Source organism: Aotus nancymaae, unplaced genomic scaffold (assembly GCF_030222135.1).
Source record: "Aotus nancymaae isolate 86718 unplaced genomic scaffold, 86718_ANA_hifiasm-v0.15.2.pri h1tg000007l, whole genome shotgun sequence".
In the NCBI taxonomy this organism is placed as follows: Eukaryota; Metazoa; Chordata; class Mammalia; order Primates; family Aotidae; genus Aotus; species Aotus nancymaae.
In genome coordinates this window covers 2,597,597-2,614,492 of record NW_026988418.1, presented here as the reverse complement: position 1 = coordinate 2,614,492, position 16,896 = coordinate 2,597,597, and the positions used below count along the sequence as shown (strand labels likewise).

Sequence of the window (16,896 nt, the reverse complement as noted above, 5' to 3'; positions counted from 1 at the left end):
AAAAAAAAAAATTAAAAATTAAAATAAAAAAAAATTTAACTCTAGTTGACTAGAGATTTAGGACACGTCCAAAATGAACACATGTGGGCAACTTCTAGAAATACTGAATTCACAGCCTCTAAAAATCAAAATAATCATTACTGGGTAAAGTTGGAGGAAAGTGAAACGAAATCTGCCATATCCTCAATTCTTTGGCACTGAAGCAGAACCTATTTTCCCTAACAGCACTACACACTGAGAAAAGTAGGGTAGAGTCTTGAGGACAAGATCAGTCTACCTACAGGAGACAGGCCTTCCCCTCAGGTTTCCAAGAGGTCCTGAGCTTCAAAAAGGAAGCTACTTCTGCTGCAGTGGAGGAGAGCACTTTGATTAGGACAGTCAGCTCTTAATTATCCAGAGGACATGGGCCAGTAAAGTCATTATCCGAGCCATTCCCCTTCTTTTTTTCCCAACCTTTTGTCATTTCCTGTTAAAGGTAGGAAAAAGTAAATTTGGCTGCTACCTGTAGATTTTTTTTTTTTTTTTTTTTTTTTGAGACAGAGTCTTGCTCTGTCACTAGGCTAGAGTGCAGTGGTGCAATCTCAGCTCACTGTAACCTCCACCTCCTGGGTTCAAGCGATTTTCCTGCCTCAGCCTCCCAAGTAGCTGGGACTACAGGTGTGCACCACGCCCAGCTAATTTTTGTATTTTTAGTAGAGACGGGGTTTCACCATGTTGGCGAGGACAGTCTTGATCTCTTGACCTCATGATCCACCTGTAACGGCAGATCTTGAAAAGGGTGAGTGGAGGGAAAAGGTTCAAGCCAGTATTTCCACATGTGGTCGGAAGTTATTTGAGAATTGACAGCTCCTGGCTTTCTTACTTAAGAGCTTCTGCACAGCAAAAGAAACTATCAATAGAGTGAACTGGCAACCAACAGAATGGGAAAAAATTTTTGCAATCTACCCATCTGACAAAGGGCTAATATCCAGACTCTATGGAGAACTTAAAACACATTTACAAGAAAAAAACAAACAACCCCATCAAAAAGTGGGCAAAGGGTATGAACAGACACTTTTCAAAAGAAGACATTTATGAGGCCGACAAACATATGAAAAAAAGCTCATCATCACTGGTCATTTGAGGAATGCAAATCAAAACCACATTGAGATATCACCTCACACCAGTTAGAATGGCGATCATTAAAAAATCAGGAGACAGAACTCTCCACTTCAAATACACAAAACATACATTACCACCTCACACCTATTCCAAAGGTGACTATATAATTGGAAGTAAATCACTCCTCAGTAATCGCATAGCATTTTATAGGTTTAAATTAAATATTGGTTGGCTGTTTGTTTGTTATCTTCTTCCCTTATTCCTTCCTGACTACATCATTAAGTATAATTATCAGTATAAAAGAGGTATTCAATACCCATTACTAAATTGCATTTTAGCCTGGGCAAGAAAGCAATACTCCCATTCTCTCTCCCTCTTTCTTTTCCTTCTCCCTCCTCCCCATTCTCTCTCTCTCTTTCTCTTCCTTTTTCCTCCTTCCTATTCTCTCTCTCTCTTTCTCTTAAAAAAAAAAAAAAAAAAAAAAAAAATCAGGAGACAACAGATGCTGGAGAGGATGTGGAGAAATAGGAACACATTTACACTGTTGGTGGGAGTGTAAATTAATTCAACCAATGTGGAAGACAGTGTGGCGAGTCCTCGAGGATCTAGAAATAGAAATACCATTTGACCCAGCAATCCCATTACTGGGTATATACCCAAAGGATTATAAAGCATTCTACTATAAAGATACATGCACTCATATGTTTGTTGCTGCACTGTTCACAAAAGCAAAGACTGTGAACCAATCCAAATGCCCATCAGTGATAGACTGGATAAAGAAAATGTGGCACATATACACCATGAAATATTATGCAGCCATAAAAAAAGATGAGTTCATGTCCTTTGCAGGGACATGGATGAAACTGGAAACCATCATTCTCAGCAAACTGACACAAGAACAGAAAACCAAACATGTTCTCGCTCATAACTGCGTGTTGAACAATGAGAACACACGCATGCAGGGAGGGCAACATCACATACTGGAGCCTGGGGGGTGGGGCACTAGGGGAGGAATAGCAGGGGGTGGGGAGATTGGGGAGGGATAGCATTAGGAGAAATACCTAATGTAGATGACGGGGCGATGGATGCAGCAAACCATCACCATGGCACGTGTATACCTATGTAACAAACCTGCAAGATCCGCACATATACCCCAGAACTTAAAGTATAATAATAATTTTAAAAAAAAGAAAGAAAATTGAAGGTATATAATATAATGTCTTTCCTAAAATGCCCAAATCACACACTATTAAGGATATAAAAGATATAGACATCTTTCTTTCTAATGTATAAGACAGTAATCATAATATATCACCTACTTTTTATACACCTCTATATTGGCTTGTTACTTTTTTTTTTTGAGATGGAGCCTTGCTCTGTCACCCAGGCTAGAGTGCAGTGGCGCAATCTCAGCTCACTGCAACCTCCGCCTCCCAGATTCAAGCAATTTCTCCTGCCTCAGCCTCCTGAATAGCTGGGATTACAGGTCCCCCCCACCACCACTGCACCCGGCTAATTTTTGTATTTTCAGTAGAGACAGGGTTTCACCATCTTGGCTAGGCTAGTCTCGAACTCCTGACCTCAGGTGATCCACCTGCCTTGGCCTCCCAAAGTACTGGGATTACAGGCATGAGGCACCATGCCCAGCCTGTCACATTTCTTAATTACTAATTATAAAGACAGGCCTGGTGTGATGGTTCAGGGCTGTAATCCCAGCACTTTGGGAGGCCAAGCCGGGAGAACTGCTTGAGTCCAAGTGTTCAAGACAATCACTAGGCTGGGCACGGTGGCTCACACCTCTAATGCCAGCACTTTGGAAGGCCAAAGTGGAGGATTACTTGAGTCCAGGAATTCGAGACCAGCATGGACAACATGGAGAAACTATATATGAAAATATTAAAAAAATTAAAATATAAAGACAATTACTATTTCATCTCAACAGTTCACAGGAAAGTACTAAGTCTTCAATGATATCTTACGTGAAAAAATTCTAATAATGATGGCAAACAATCACATACTCCTTGCCACCCACAGAATGTGTTCTAAGAACTAAGTCAAGGCTAGGACGGGGTGGCTCATGCATGTAATCCCAGCACTCTGGGAGGCTGAGATGGGCGGATAACAGAGTAAAACCCCACCTCTACTAAAAATGCAAAAATTAACTGGGAGTGGGGAAGACACTTGTAATCCAAGCTGCTTGGGGAGCTGACACAGGAGAATCACTGGAACCCAGGAGGCAGAGGTTGCAGTGAGCCAAGATCGTGCCACTGAACTCCAGCTTGGGTGACAAAGCAAGACTCCATCTCACACACACACAAAAAGAACTTAATCAAAACAACCAAGCATCATAATTAAACCCATTTTGCAGATGAGGAAACAGAGGCCCAGAGAGACTAATATCACTCAGCCAGTAGTGGCAGAACTAGGATAAAAACACAGGCAATCTGACTCCAGACTCTCAACCTACTCTCAACCTGCTCTCACCCACAATTCCATGACTTCCAAGAACAGGCCAGATGATTGCACTGAATCAGAATCACAGAAACTTTTGGTTTTTTTTTCTTCTCAAACAGCCTAGAAATTTGAAGACCAGAGGAAATAAGTGACCAGTCTAATATTACATAGTAGTAAGCAGAAGAGCAAGGGCTTATAGCCTAGATCTTCTGATTCCAAGTTGAGTGGTCTTTCTACTACACCATACAAATCTTAAAAAAATAAAAATAAAAGCAAAGGAAAGAAAAAGAGCCAGGCATGGTAGAGGGTGCCTATAGGCCCAGCTACTTGAGCCCAGGAATTCAAGTCCAGGCTGAGCAACATAGCAAGATCTTGTTTCTAAAAAAAAAAAAAAAAAAAGGAAAAGACAAAGACTCTCCCTTGATTAAATATTCTAATGCTTTAGTTATTTGAGCAAAGATACGTTAGATATATGACCATTTATTCAAATATTTGAGTCCCTAATCTGTGCTTAACTAATTTGTAGATGACACAAAGAGAGAACACACAGCTAATGCCATATATGGAAGAATTTAAGCTAAAAGAAATCTCAAAAGGTTAGAAGGCTGCACAAAATCTCACAGGACAAAATTTAACTAGGATACCTGTAAGTCTTCTTTTTTTTTTTTTTCCTCCTGAGATGGAGTCTTGCTCTGTTGCCCAGCCTGGAGTGCAGTGGCACAATCTTAGCTCACTGCAACCTCTGCCTCCTGGGTTCATATGATTCTCCCACCTCAGCCTCCCGAGTAGCCGTGATTACAGGCGCACATCACCACACCCAGCTGATTTCTTTATTTTTTGGTAGAGATGAGGTTTCACCATGTTGGCCAAGCTGGTCTCAAACTCCTGACCTCAAGTGATCTGCATGCCTTGACCTCCCAAAGTGCTAGGATTACAGGCGTGAGCCACCGCGCCTGGCTCTAGGATACCTATAAGTCTTATGCTGAAGTTCAAGAAGACCAAAGGCATAGCAGTCACTGGAAGGGAGACAACAAGAATTCATGTAGAAGGTTTGGCCATTTTACAATTGATCTTAGATTTAATATAACCCAATAGTATGATGAAGGGAACTGCTTTTAATAAGAATGCCAGGTTGGGAGGTGATGGGATGCAATCTTAGATTATACTTTATATAGTTTGGATCCAGGGATTATGGCTGTTCCTCCTAGTGGGATGTTGGAAATGGAGAGTTAAGAGATCAGATTATCCAACTCCTTCATTTTACAGGTAAAGAAAACAAAACCCTAGAAAGGAAACAAACTGCCTTTCACAAACACACAAAAAATTCAAATGTTTTTCTCAAGTAGCCATAAAGCTCTTTTCCTGCTTACACTATCACAATGTGAGATTTAATAAACTAAAATCTAGGGCAACTCTGTATCATCCAATTAACCTATACTAAGCATCCACCTTAGACCACACACTAAACTAAACCAAGCCCGGTTAATAAACAAATGAACACTACATGGTTCATGGTTCCTGCTACAGTTTACAGCTAGTGTTGTCTTCAAGTTTTTTTTTTTTTTTTTTTTTTTTGAGACGGAGTTTCGCTCTTGTTACCCAGGCTGGAGTGCAATGGCGCAATCTTGGCTCACCGCAACCTCCGCCTCCTGGGTTCAGGCAATTCTCCTGCCTCAGCCTCCCGAGTAGCTGGGATTTCAAGTTTTTATTTATTCAAGTAATATTTACTGACATCTATTTTGCCTCAGACACTGGAGATACTGAGATGAGTCAGAGTCCTTAACTAGTTAGGAGAGAAGGGCAAGCTAAGCAAGATGACAATACGGGTTTGAATAAGTAGTATTAACAAAGTGCTACTGCAGCACAGAATAGCAACTCGTATTTCAGTCAAAAAAGACTTTCCAGAGGCAGCAACTACTTACCCTAAAGGACAAGCATCCATTAGCAGATGTGAGGATGTGAGGGTGTGTGTGTGTGTGTGTGTGTGTGTGTGTGTGTGTGTGTAGTCTCACTCTGTCACCCAGGCTGGAACGCAGTGGCACGATCTCAGCTCACTGTAACCTCTGCCTCCTGGGTTTAAGTGATTCTCCTGCCTCAGTCTCCTGAGTAGCTGGGACTACAGGCACGTGCCACCACACTTGGCTAATTTTTGTATTCTTAGTAGAGATGGGGTTTCACCATATTGGCCAGGCTGGTCTTGAACTCCTGACCTCGTGATCCACCTGCCTTGGCCTCCCAAAGTACTGGGATTATAGGCATGAGCCACTGTGCCTGGCCTAGGTCTGTGAGTTTTTAAATGATTCTAGAGTCCTGGATACTTATAAGGCCAAGAAAGAAAATGAAACTAGTGAAACAGGAAGGGAGTAGGTTTAATCTATTTTTTAAAAAAATCTTTTTTATTTTTTTTTTTTTTGAGACAGACTCTCACTCTGTTGCCCAGGCTAGAGTGCAGTGGCACGATCTCAGCTCACTGCAAACTCCACCTTCCGGGTTCAAGCAATTCTCCTGCCTCAGCCTTCTGAGTAGCTGGGATTACAGGCGCCTGCCACCACGCCTGGCTAATTTTTGTATTTTTAGTAGAGATGGGATTTCACCATGTTGGCCAGGCTGGTCTCAAACTCTTGACTTCAGGTGATCCACTTGTCTTGGCTTCCCAAAGTGCTGGGATTACAGGTGTAACCCACCATATCCAGCCCCTTTTATATTTCAAAAGGAGTAATTTCTAGTAGGATGGATGGATGGATGGATGGATGGATGGAAATGAAAAGTCTTTCATGTCATGCTGAAGAGTTTGAACTTTCTTCTAAAAGCAGAAAGGAAGTATAGTGGATTTTAAGCAGAAGAGTAACACATACAGATCTGTTTTTTTGAAAGATTACTCTGGTTACAGTTGGAAGATAGACTCGGGAGGAAGGGAAGAAGATGGTGGAAACATCAGTCTCAGAGAGAAAAAAATGCAGATTCAAACTAAGTCAATAGGAAGTTTTGATAATGATGAGATAATATATGTAATTTAAGTGTGAGTGGAGGATATTGAAAACTATTTAAAATTTGAAATACTGACTTTTAAGCCCTGTTTTGTAGGTATTACATGGCTTTAATACAAACTGCCTGTGTCTTCCTGTATCTGAAGAGATAATGATGTGGTTGTAAAAGCTACATCCACACTTACAGTGATTGATTGATATAAGCATAGCTTATATAATCATATCTCATCAATCACTATAAGTGATTTCTTAGCCATGTTCCTGCTGCATTCCCTTCACCTCCCTATGCACACATGTGGCCACCACATTTTCAAAGCACAAACAATAAATTTAACTGCTGAAGGAAATATTATAATAGAAGTTGAAAAATCAGATATGGTAATGGAAAGAGAAATGTTTAGCCTAGAGAAAATAACTTTCAAACATAAGGTATTCTAATACCTAGAAGTGTAAGTATAGTCGGTCTTTGCTAAGCAGAATTTGGACTAAGGGTTATAAGTTACAATAGGCAATTATCAGCTTAAAAAAGAACTCCTCAGTTCCCAAAATAATGAACAGTCCATAGGTTGTATGCTCTACAATCAGAGATCTTCAAGCAAAAGAAGGACCTCTGATGAGAGTAGGACTAAGTAGGAGGTTGGACTGGTTAATGCTTAAGGTTCCTTCCAACTCTAGAGCAAAACAGAACATGTTATCAACTTTAACAGTGGGAGAAATAAATACTCTATAGAAGCATAGTAAGAATGTACTAGAACACAGTGTCTTAGAGCTGCAGTGCTGAAAGGAAGCTCAGAGACTAAGTTCAGTGATTTTCAACTCTGACGTAACACTTTTTCAAATGAATTGCAATGGAACTCTACATATGCAATATATAAAAGCAGTGTCTAGAATAAGCCAATTTTCTATATTCAAATTTATGTTACTTATTTTAAAGCCAAATGTATAACCAGGTAATTTGTACAAAAATTAGGAGATTAGTTAAGTATAGTTATATCAACCTCAGCATCTGGTTTATTTCTTTTATTTTTTTATTTTTCGAGACAGAGTCTCACTCTTGTTGCCCAGGCTGGAATGCAGTGGTATGATCTAAGCTCACTGCAACCTCTGCCTCCTGGGTTCAAGCGATTCTCGTGCATCAGCCTCCTGATTAGCTGGGACTACAGGCGCCCGCCATCACACCTGGCTAATTTTTATATTCTTAGAAGAGAGGAGGTTTCACTATGTTGGCCAGGCTAGTCTCGAACTCCCGATCTCAGGTAATCCACCAGCCTCGGCCTCCCAGAGTACTGAAATTACAGGTGTTGAGCCACCGTGCCCAGCCAGAATCTGGTTTATTTCTATGCTGTGTTTTATTGCAGAGAATCAATTTTTAAAAACCAATTCATACAAATAAATAGAAACAAATAATAACAGCTTCACTGTTTGCCTAATAATCTCAGGAGATTATTCATATAAACTGAGACAAAAGCCTGAAAGAATAGCAGAAATATTTGTTTCAAAGCCGAATGCCTTCATTATTTAAAACTATGTACATTCTTCATAATATGTAAACAAAAGTAGAAAAGTGAGAGAAAAGAATAAAAACTTCTGGTACACACTAAACCAGTATTATAATATTACTACATAGAGATGAGTCACCCACTTAACTATTATGTTCAGTTAACACCTGAGCTCATACAACTGAGCTTTACCTGAATCATTACTATTATTATTAGGCACAGGACCTGTGTTCTATAGTTTGTTCTCCATAGAGTATGTACTTCCAATTAAAAAAAAAAAGACTAGATCAGAAGAAACGATCTTCATGTTTTTAATCAAGTGTACATTTATAAATAGTACAAATGTATACACAGAGATGGTGGAGAAACTTTATTCTGTGATGTCCAAATGGCAGGTAATTAGAGTGTACATGTTATTTAAAAAATTTATTTTTTTCAGTGTGAACTTCCCAGAAAAAAAATTTAACAAAGAAAAATAGAAAAAAATATATATTTTTTAAATAAATGAAATGCATCTTAAAATTGCAATTATAATAAAATGGGTACAGAATCTCTTAAGTAACCCCACAGAAAATTTGGAATCCATAGTCTCCAATTGAAAAATGACATCTGTCATTTTACAAATAAAGCTAACACAGCACATTCACAATGTAACTATTTGGTATTAGAATCAAAGTTGTTTCATAGAAATAAAAAGCTTTTAGGCCAGGCGCGGTGGCTCATGCCTGTAATCCCAGCACTTTGGGAGGCCGAGGTGGGCAGATCACGAGGTCAATAGATCGAGACCATCCTGGCCAACATAGTGAAACCCCATCTCTACTAAAAATATAAAAAATAGCCAGGCATGGTGGCACGTGCCTGTGGTCCCAGGTACTCGGGAGGCTGAGGTGGAACAATCACTTGCGCCCAGGAGGTGGAGGTTGCAGTAAGCCGAGATTGCACCACTGCACTCCAGCCTGGCGACAGAGCAAGACTCCATCTCAAAAAAAAAATAAAAATAAAAAAAAAAAAAGCTTTTACAATATATCTTTCTTTTTATTTCAATTACTTTATGGCTGTTTATGAAATTAATATTTCTAAACATAAAAAAGAAAGCACTTAAAAATATAGAGTGATAGCTCTCAAGTTCCATAAAAGTCCCATACTAAAGATAAACTTTAAAAATATTAACAACTGATTAGTTATTTAATATTTAGAAATGACATTACCATAATGCACAAGGAAAGAAAAGCAGCAGCATCCACCTAAATGATATTATATTTATTTCCTAATTATGTGTGAAATAGTAAATAGGACCAAACAACTGAAGCCTGCCAATCTCTTTCTTTCTAAGTTCAGATACAGGAAAGCCACTTTGAGGTGGCTTTTTTAAAAACACACCACCACACCATCATACTTCTAAAATGTCTGTCTGTGTTTTTGCTGATATAGACGCATACTAGGATCTGAATATTTAGTCAAAAGTTTTCTGGGACTTACTGGAAAGGACACTGGGGAATGGTTGAATCTAATTCTAATTCCGTCAGGCATTTGTGAACTTTTAATAGAAAACTAAGTAATAAGCCATCAAATCTCCATCTTAACTTGTAACATACATTATAAAAAGTATCTACATACTTCGGTGTGAAGGTAGGGAGCCCATTACAATGAGAGTACTGAAGGCAATGAGACCCAAGGGTATACTCCAGGAAAAGTTAGACCACATTAATCCTTAACTATGGAGACTCAGAATCAGTCAAACTCAGGGCTGATCCCTGCTCTGAGTGTTTAGAAGTCAACAGAATATAATATAACTAATAGCAATATGGGAAGAATGAGGGTTCTGGTACCATTAAAAAAAATTTTTCTTTTAAATTATCAAAGCCTGATTCCCCAAGAAAGAGAGGGATTAACTTCCTTGCATTGAACAAGATGACTCTGATACACACAGCTAAACTGTGCAGTAACAGTATCAATCATATCAAAGAAAATACAGACACCCAGTGTTCCAGGATGCCCCTAGGCAAGGATGGTACACGACCCTTTCCGCTGACTGACCCTTTCTCCTCTGCCTGTTCTCACCCCAAAACACACCAAGTTAACATAAACTTCTCCAACATAAATCCATACTGGAGGAGGGTAACAGAGTTACTGTATGTTCTCAGTTAAAAACAACGGTACAAGAAACCACTCTGAGATCGAGAAAGTAAAGAAAGAGCTCAGTTCTCTGAGGAAAGACTAAGTCAGCATAGTGGCCACTTCCCTCCAGTTTTGAGCCCAGACATCACCTCATCTAACCAGCACCCTCCAGACAGACAAACTCACACAACAGAAAAGAGCCCCTAATCCCAAAGTGGCCCCAGGACAGACCAGCTTCCTCATTATACTCACACTCACACACACACACACACACACACACACACTCTTAAGTCTGACAGCACTCCAGCTGAAGGATGTACTGGTCCTTTAAGGAAAGCAACTGGGAAGACCTCTGTCATTCACCCCACCCTCAAAAGCTCCACAGTAGATTTAAAGAATAACTGGGCACCAGTTAGTTACCTGCTCTACCTCTGGCGTGCCTCTTCCAGTATAGAACACCAGCAACTCCAAGAATGTGAGTCAAAATAAAGATGGTTGGTGGTAAATAAGATGAATCTAAGAGGGGCATTTCCAGGCCCGTCCTTTCTCCTCCTTTGAGTTAGCCACAATAAGCTCAGCGTATGCCTCTGGATGCCTTTCTCCTGAGGTTACTGCTGCCCTGTACTATCAGTACAGAGGCAGAGGCCGGAGCTTAGTGTTGTCAGAAACTTCCTGGCAGCTTCTCCTCCATCTCGCCTCTGACTGTTTTTCAGCGAGCAGTAGTAGACTGGGACTAAAACTGTACAGTGTATCTCAGACAAAGCCCAGGAAACAACTGGCCAGCGGGGGAGGGGAAAGGGAAGGAGGAACAAGGAGAGTGAAAAGGAGCGCCTAAGCCAGTGTCAAGCTGACTCAAACCTCTATCTTTGGCACCCTCTGCTCAACTTAAATAAACAAACCTCAGACCCTTTTACAAGAAGGGAGGGTTGTCAGAGGACGTCACACTCTTAATTTTCCATTCCCAGCCTACTTGGAAGGCCAGACTTCAGGATGTAGCCAGAAGAAAAAAGTCACAGAAGCACTAGGGAACCTCTTGCAGGGAGGAAGCAAAGTACATGAGGATGTATGAGTATAAGGACCCTGAAGTTGTCAGAGGGCAACCCCTCCCTACCCACAACCTGGGAGGAGAAGCAAGGGGCCTGAACATCACTATAGGGAGAATACATACAGAGCTAGCTCCCAGGAAACAGACCTGACATCTAGGTGTGATGAAGATCAGCAAAGAGAACAAAACTGCTCATTCAGGGGGTACTTTTCAAGGGTTAAAAAATCCATCTGGCTGGGCTCGGTGGCTAACGCCTGTAATCTCAGTATTTTGGGAGGCATGATCTCCTCTCACTGCAATCTCTTGCCTCCCAGGTTCAAGCGATTATCCTGCCTCAGCCTCCCGAGGAGCTGGGACTACAGGTGCACGTCACCACGCCCGGCTAATTTTTGTATTTTTAGTAGAGACAGGGTTTCACCATATTGACCAGGCTGGTCTCAAACTCCCGACCTCAGGTGATCTGCCTGCCTCAGCCTCCCAAAGTTCTGGGATTACAGGTGCACACCACCACGTCCAGCTAATTTTTGTATTTTTAGTAGAGATGGGGTTTCACCATGTTGGCCAGGCTGTTCTTGAACTCCTGACCTCAAGTGATCCACCTGCCTTGGTCTCCCAAGATGATGGGATTACAGGCATGAGCTACTCAGTTTGGCAAATTCTTATAAAGTTAAGCATACTTAGACCAGAGGACCCAGCAATCTGTCCAAGGTATCCGTCCAAGAAAAACAGAAACATATGTCCACATCAAGATCCGTATATGAATGTTAAAAGCAGCATCATTCATAATATACAAAAACTGGAAACAACCCAAATGTATAACGTATAAACTGGTAAACGTATAAACAAATTGTGCATCCATATAATGGACTATATACTCTGCAATAAACTAGAACAAAACTATTGATACATACAACAGCACAGATAATTCTCAAAAGCATTATGCTACATTTAAAAAGCCAAACACAAAAGACTACCTACTGTATGATTCCATTTATATAACTTTCTAGAAAAGCAAAACTATAGAACAAGAAATTGAAGAGGCTGAGAGTGAGGGAAGGGAACTGACTACAAAGGATCACAAAAGAACTGTAGGGGATGATGAAAATGTTCTTTATGTTGATTGTGGTGGTGGTTTCATGACTGTATACATTTGTCCAAACACAATGAATCAGGCCGGATGCAGTGGCTCATGCTTGTAATCCCTGCACTTTAGGAGGCTGAGGCAGAAGGATCGCTTGAGCCTAGGCGTTCAGGACCAGACTGGGTAACACAGTGGGACCCCATCTCTACAAAAAAAAAATTTAATTTAGCCATATGTGATGGTACATATATATAGTCCCAGCTACTGGGGAGGCTGAGGTGAGAAGATGGCTTGAGCCCAGGAGGTCAAGGCTGCAGTAAGCCATGATCACGCCACTGCACTCCAGCCTTTTTATTTGAGACAAAGTGAGACCCTGTTTATTTATTTCTAGGGTACCTATTACACTATGACATAAAGATGCTATATTCTCACGAGCTTTTTTTTTTTTTTTTTTTTTTTTGAGACGGAGTTTCACTCTTGATACCCAGGCTGGAGCGCAATGGCGCGATCTCGGCTCACCGCAATCTCCGCCTCCTGGGTTCAGGCAATTCTCCTGCCTCAGCCTCCTGAGTAGCTGGGATTACAGGCACGCGCCACCGTGCCCAGCTAATTTTTTTGTATTAGTAGAGACGGGGTTTCACCATGTTGACCAGGATGGTCTCGATCTCTTGACCTCGTGATCCACCCGCCTCGGCCTCCCAAAGTGCTGGGATTACAGGCTTGAGCCACCGCGCCCGGCCTCTCACGAGCTTTTAAAAATGAAAACTGCTTTAGATATCTGTCAAGTTTATTTTTTCTTTTTGAGATGGAGTCTCGCTCTGTTGCCAGGAGGGAGTGCAGTGGCACGATCCTGGCTGACTGCAACCTCCATCTCCTGGGTTCAAGTGATTCTCTTGTCTCGGCCTCCCAAGTAGCTGGGACTACAGGCAAACACCACCACTCCTGGCTAATTTTTATATTTTTAGTAGAGACGGAGTTTCACCATATTGACCAAGCTGGTCTCAAACTCCCAATCTCAGGTGATCTGCCCGACTTGGCCTCCCAAACTGCTGGGATTACAGGCTTGAGCCACCGCGCCCGGCCTCTCACGAGCTTTTAAAAATGAAAACTGCTTTAGATATCTGTCAAGTTTATTTTTTCTTTTTGAGATGGAGTCTCGCTCTGTTGCCAGGAGGGAGTGCAGTGGCACGATCCTGGCTGACTGCAACCTCCATCTCCTGGGTTCAAGTGATTCTCTTGTCTCGGCCTCCCAAGTAGCTGGGACTACAGGCAAACACCACCACTCCTGGCTAATTTTTATATTTTTAGTAGAGACGGAGTTTCACCATATTGACCAAGCTGGTCTCAAACTCCCAATCTCAGGTGATCTGCCCGACTTGGCCTCCCAAACTGCTGGGATTACAGGCATGAGCCACTGCACCCAGCCAAGTTTATTTTTTCTAACAATAGGGAAGGGTTTTACTTTTTTTTTCTATATGAAATCTTTTTTTTTTCTTTTGCTCTTTTCTAGAGCTTGTTAAAGCACAAGGAAAGAGTTTTAGATATAAATAACCTACTACCCAGAAAAATAATAAAGGGCCCTTCATGGGAGCATTAATACAATAGGAACTTCTAAATCTGACATTAAGATAATCTACAATTTTGGGCTAACCTACATTTCACTCATCAAATATTTAGTTCATACTATGTGCCAGGTCATGTTCCAGGTACCAGAAACATAGTAGTAAACAAAACAAAGACCTTGCTCTCATAGAACTTACATACTAGTAGGAGAAGATAGAAAAAAAAACATAAACAGGTAAATACATAGCTTGTCACATAAATACAATGGAGAATACCAAAGGAGATGAAGAGGAGAAGTGTCAATGGGGGGAAGTTTATGGTTTTTTGAGATGGAGTCTTACTTTGTCACCCAGGCTGGAATGCAGTGGCACGATCTTGGCTTATGCAACCTCTGCCTCCTGGGTTCAAGTGATTCTCCTGCCTCAGCTTCCTGAGTAGCTGGGACTACAGGTGCACTCCACCATGCCTGGCTAATTTTTGTATTTTTATAGAGACAGGGTTTCAACATGTTGGCCAGGCTGGTCTCAAACTCCTGACTTCGTGATCCACCTGCCTCAGTCTCCCAAAGTGCTGGGATTACAGGCATGAGCCACCGCATCCAGCCAAGTTTATGGTTTTATATACAGGATAGTCAGAGAAGGCTCTAATAAGGTGACAGTTGAGCAGATAAAGAATATTAGCAAACAAGTCACATGGCTATCTGGAGAATGGATAAGCCAAAGAAGAACAAGTACAAATGGCTGGGCCTGAAAGAGGAAAGGTAAGAGTACCAGGAGATGAGGCCAGTAACAAGGTCAAATCACCTATGGCTATACAGGCCATTGTAAAGCTTTTGGCTTTTATTCTAGGTGGAATGGGAAGCCTTTGGAGGGCTTTGTGTGAGAGAGTCACATGATTTAACTTAGGTTTTAAAAGGATTGCTCTTGTTACTATGTTGACATCAGACTATTGAGAGATAAGAGGAGGTGCAAGGAAACCAGGAATAATGCCAGTATAATAATTCAAGTAAAAACTGGTGGCTATGAAATGATGATGGGTGGAGCCAGAGTGTGGCAACAGAGGTGGTAAGATGTGTTCAAATTCTGTAATAATTATGAAGAAGGAATAATCTGGATTTGCTGATAGACTGCATTGTGGACTGAGCAGGGAAAGAATAAAAAATAACTCCAAAGTGTTGACCTGAGAAACTGAAAGAACAGAACTGTCATTTCCTGAGATGGGAAAGATTGGTACAAGAAGCAGAGGGTGGTTGTGGCTGTTTGATTTTTGGGAGGCAGGGTAGAAATGTCCTTTTGAATATATTAGATTTGAAATGCCTAAAGACATTCAAGTAAAACTTTCTTGTTGTTGTTTCTTTTGGTAGAAACAGGGTTTCACCATGTTGCCCAGGCTGGTCTCAAACTCCTGGCCTCATGTGATCCTCCTTCCTTGGCCTCCTAAAGTGCTGGGATTACAGGCTTGAGCTCAAGTGGAACTTGCCCAGCCCTCAAATGAAACTTTGAATAGACAATTGAATACATGAATCTAGAGTTCAGGGAGAGACCCAGGCTGGAATTTTTTTTTTTTTCCCTGAGATGGAGTCAAGCTCTATTGCCCAGGCTAGAGTGCAGTGGTGCTATCTCGGCTCACTGCAACCTTTGACTACTGGGTTCAAGTGATTCTCCTGCCTCAGCCTCTCGAGTAGCTGGGACTACAGGCATGTGCCACCACACCTGGCTAATTTCGTATTTTTAGTAAAGATGCAGTCTCGCCATGTTAGGCAGGCAGGTCTCAAACTCCTGATCTCAGGTGATCCACTTGCCTTGGCCTGCTAAAGTGCTGAGATTACAGGCATGAGCCACTGTGCCTGGCCCAAGCTGGAATTTTAAAGCCAGGAGACTAGATGGTATCATTTAGGGACTAAACATAGAGAAGAGATCAAGTTCGGCCGGGCGTGGTGGCTCATGCCTGTAATCCAAGCACTTTGGAGGCCAAGGCGGGCAGATCACCTGAGGTTGGGAGTTCAAGACCAGCCTGACCAAGTCTTGACCAACATGGTGAAACCCCATCTTATGAAAAAAAAAAAAAAAAAAAAAAAAAAAAAGAGAAGAGATCAAGTTCAAGGACTAAGTCCTAGAAACCTTTCAACATTAGCTAGGGAAGAGCAAGAATAACCAAAAGGAACTAAAAAAAGAGGATTCTGTGGATTAGAAGGAGAACCAAAAGAGTGAGCTGTACCAGAAGCCAGGTGAAAGTGTTTTAAGGAGTAGTAATTAACCATGCAAGAGCTATTAATATGTCAAGTTGAGGATTGAGAACTGACCACTGAATTTAGCAATGTGGAGGTTACCGGTGACTCTAACAAGGGCAGTTTTGATGGCATGGTAGAGAAAAAGCCTGACTGGAGTGATTCAAGAACTAATGAATGGGAAGATAAGAATCAGGGACAGGAAAAAAATAACTCTTTCAGGGAACTTTGCTGTAAACGGGAGCAGAGAAAGAGATATAGAGTCAATAGAGAATTCTTCTTGACATGTGAAATGTACTAGTGTTTGCTGAAGGGAATAAGCACTAAAAAAGAAAAACTGATGACATAGTCCAGTGGAGACTAAGCTGGAGCTCCCTCTCTTCTGAAACACAGCACTTCATTCATTCCATTAAAAAACGCAGAGCATCGTGCCAGATACCATGGACACCAAGATGACTATGACACACCGCTTGCTGTGGAGAAGTGAAGGTGCTCCTGGGCTGTGATGGTCAAAGAGGATGGACTTGCTTAGAAGGGAAATTAAAATTTATTAAGCAGCTACTATAAAGCATCTTCACATCTGTTATTTAATTTGATCCCTAGAATTTCCCTGGGAAGTATATACCATTGCCCCATTTTATAAATTAAGCACTTGAGGCTCCAGAAATTCAAGTTATTTTGCCAAGGTCATCCAAGAAAGAGAATGAGCTGATATCTAAACTCTTTCTTTCTTTTCTTTTCTTCTCTCTCTCTCTTTCTTTCTTTTTTCTGTAGAGACAGGATCTTACTATATGTTATAGCCCAGGTTGGTCTCAAACTCA

At 41.2% G+C, this 16,896-nt stretch overlaps 1 protein-coding gene across 3 annotated transcripts in view; it reads right to left on the bottom strand.

Moving 5' to 3' along the window:
• Window positions 1-16,896, bottom strand: part of MACF1 (microtubule actin crosslinking factor 1) — a 329,515-nt gene that overhangs the window by 273,762 nt on the left and 38,857 nt on the right. Inside the window, exon 1 of one of the 3 annotated variants that reach the window (XM_064372194.1) lies at window positions 10,580-11,022. The exons of 1 other annotated variant lie outside the window; for it this stretch is intronic. In XM_064372194.1, the coding sequence (XP_064228264.1) occupies window positions 10,580-10,688 (109 nt within the window). In that variant the 5' untranslated portion in view covers window positions 10,689-11,022. Of the gene's footprint in view, window positions 1-10,579; window positions 11,023-16,896 lie in introns of those variants that run through there. One more of the 3 variants, XM_064372199.1, reaches the window with a different exon arrangement.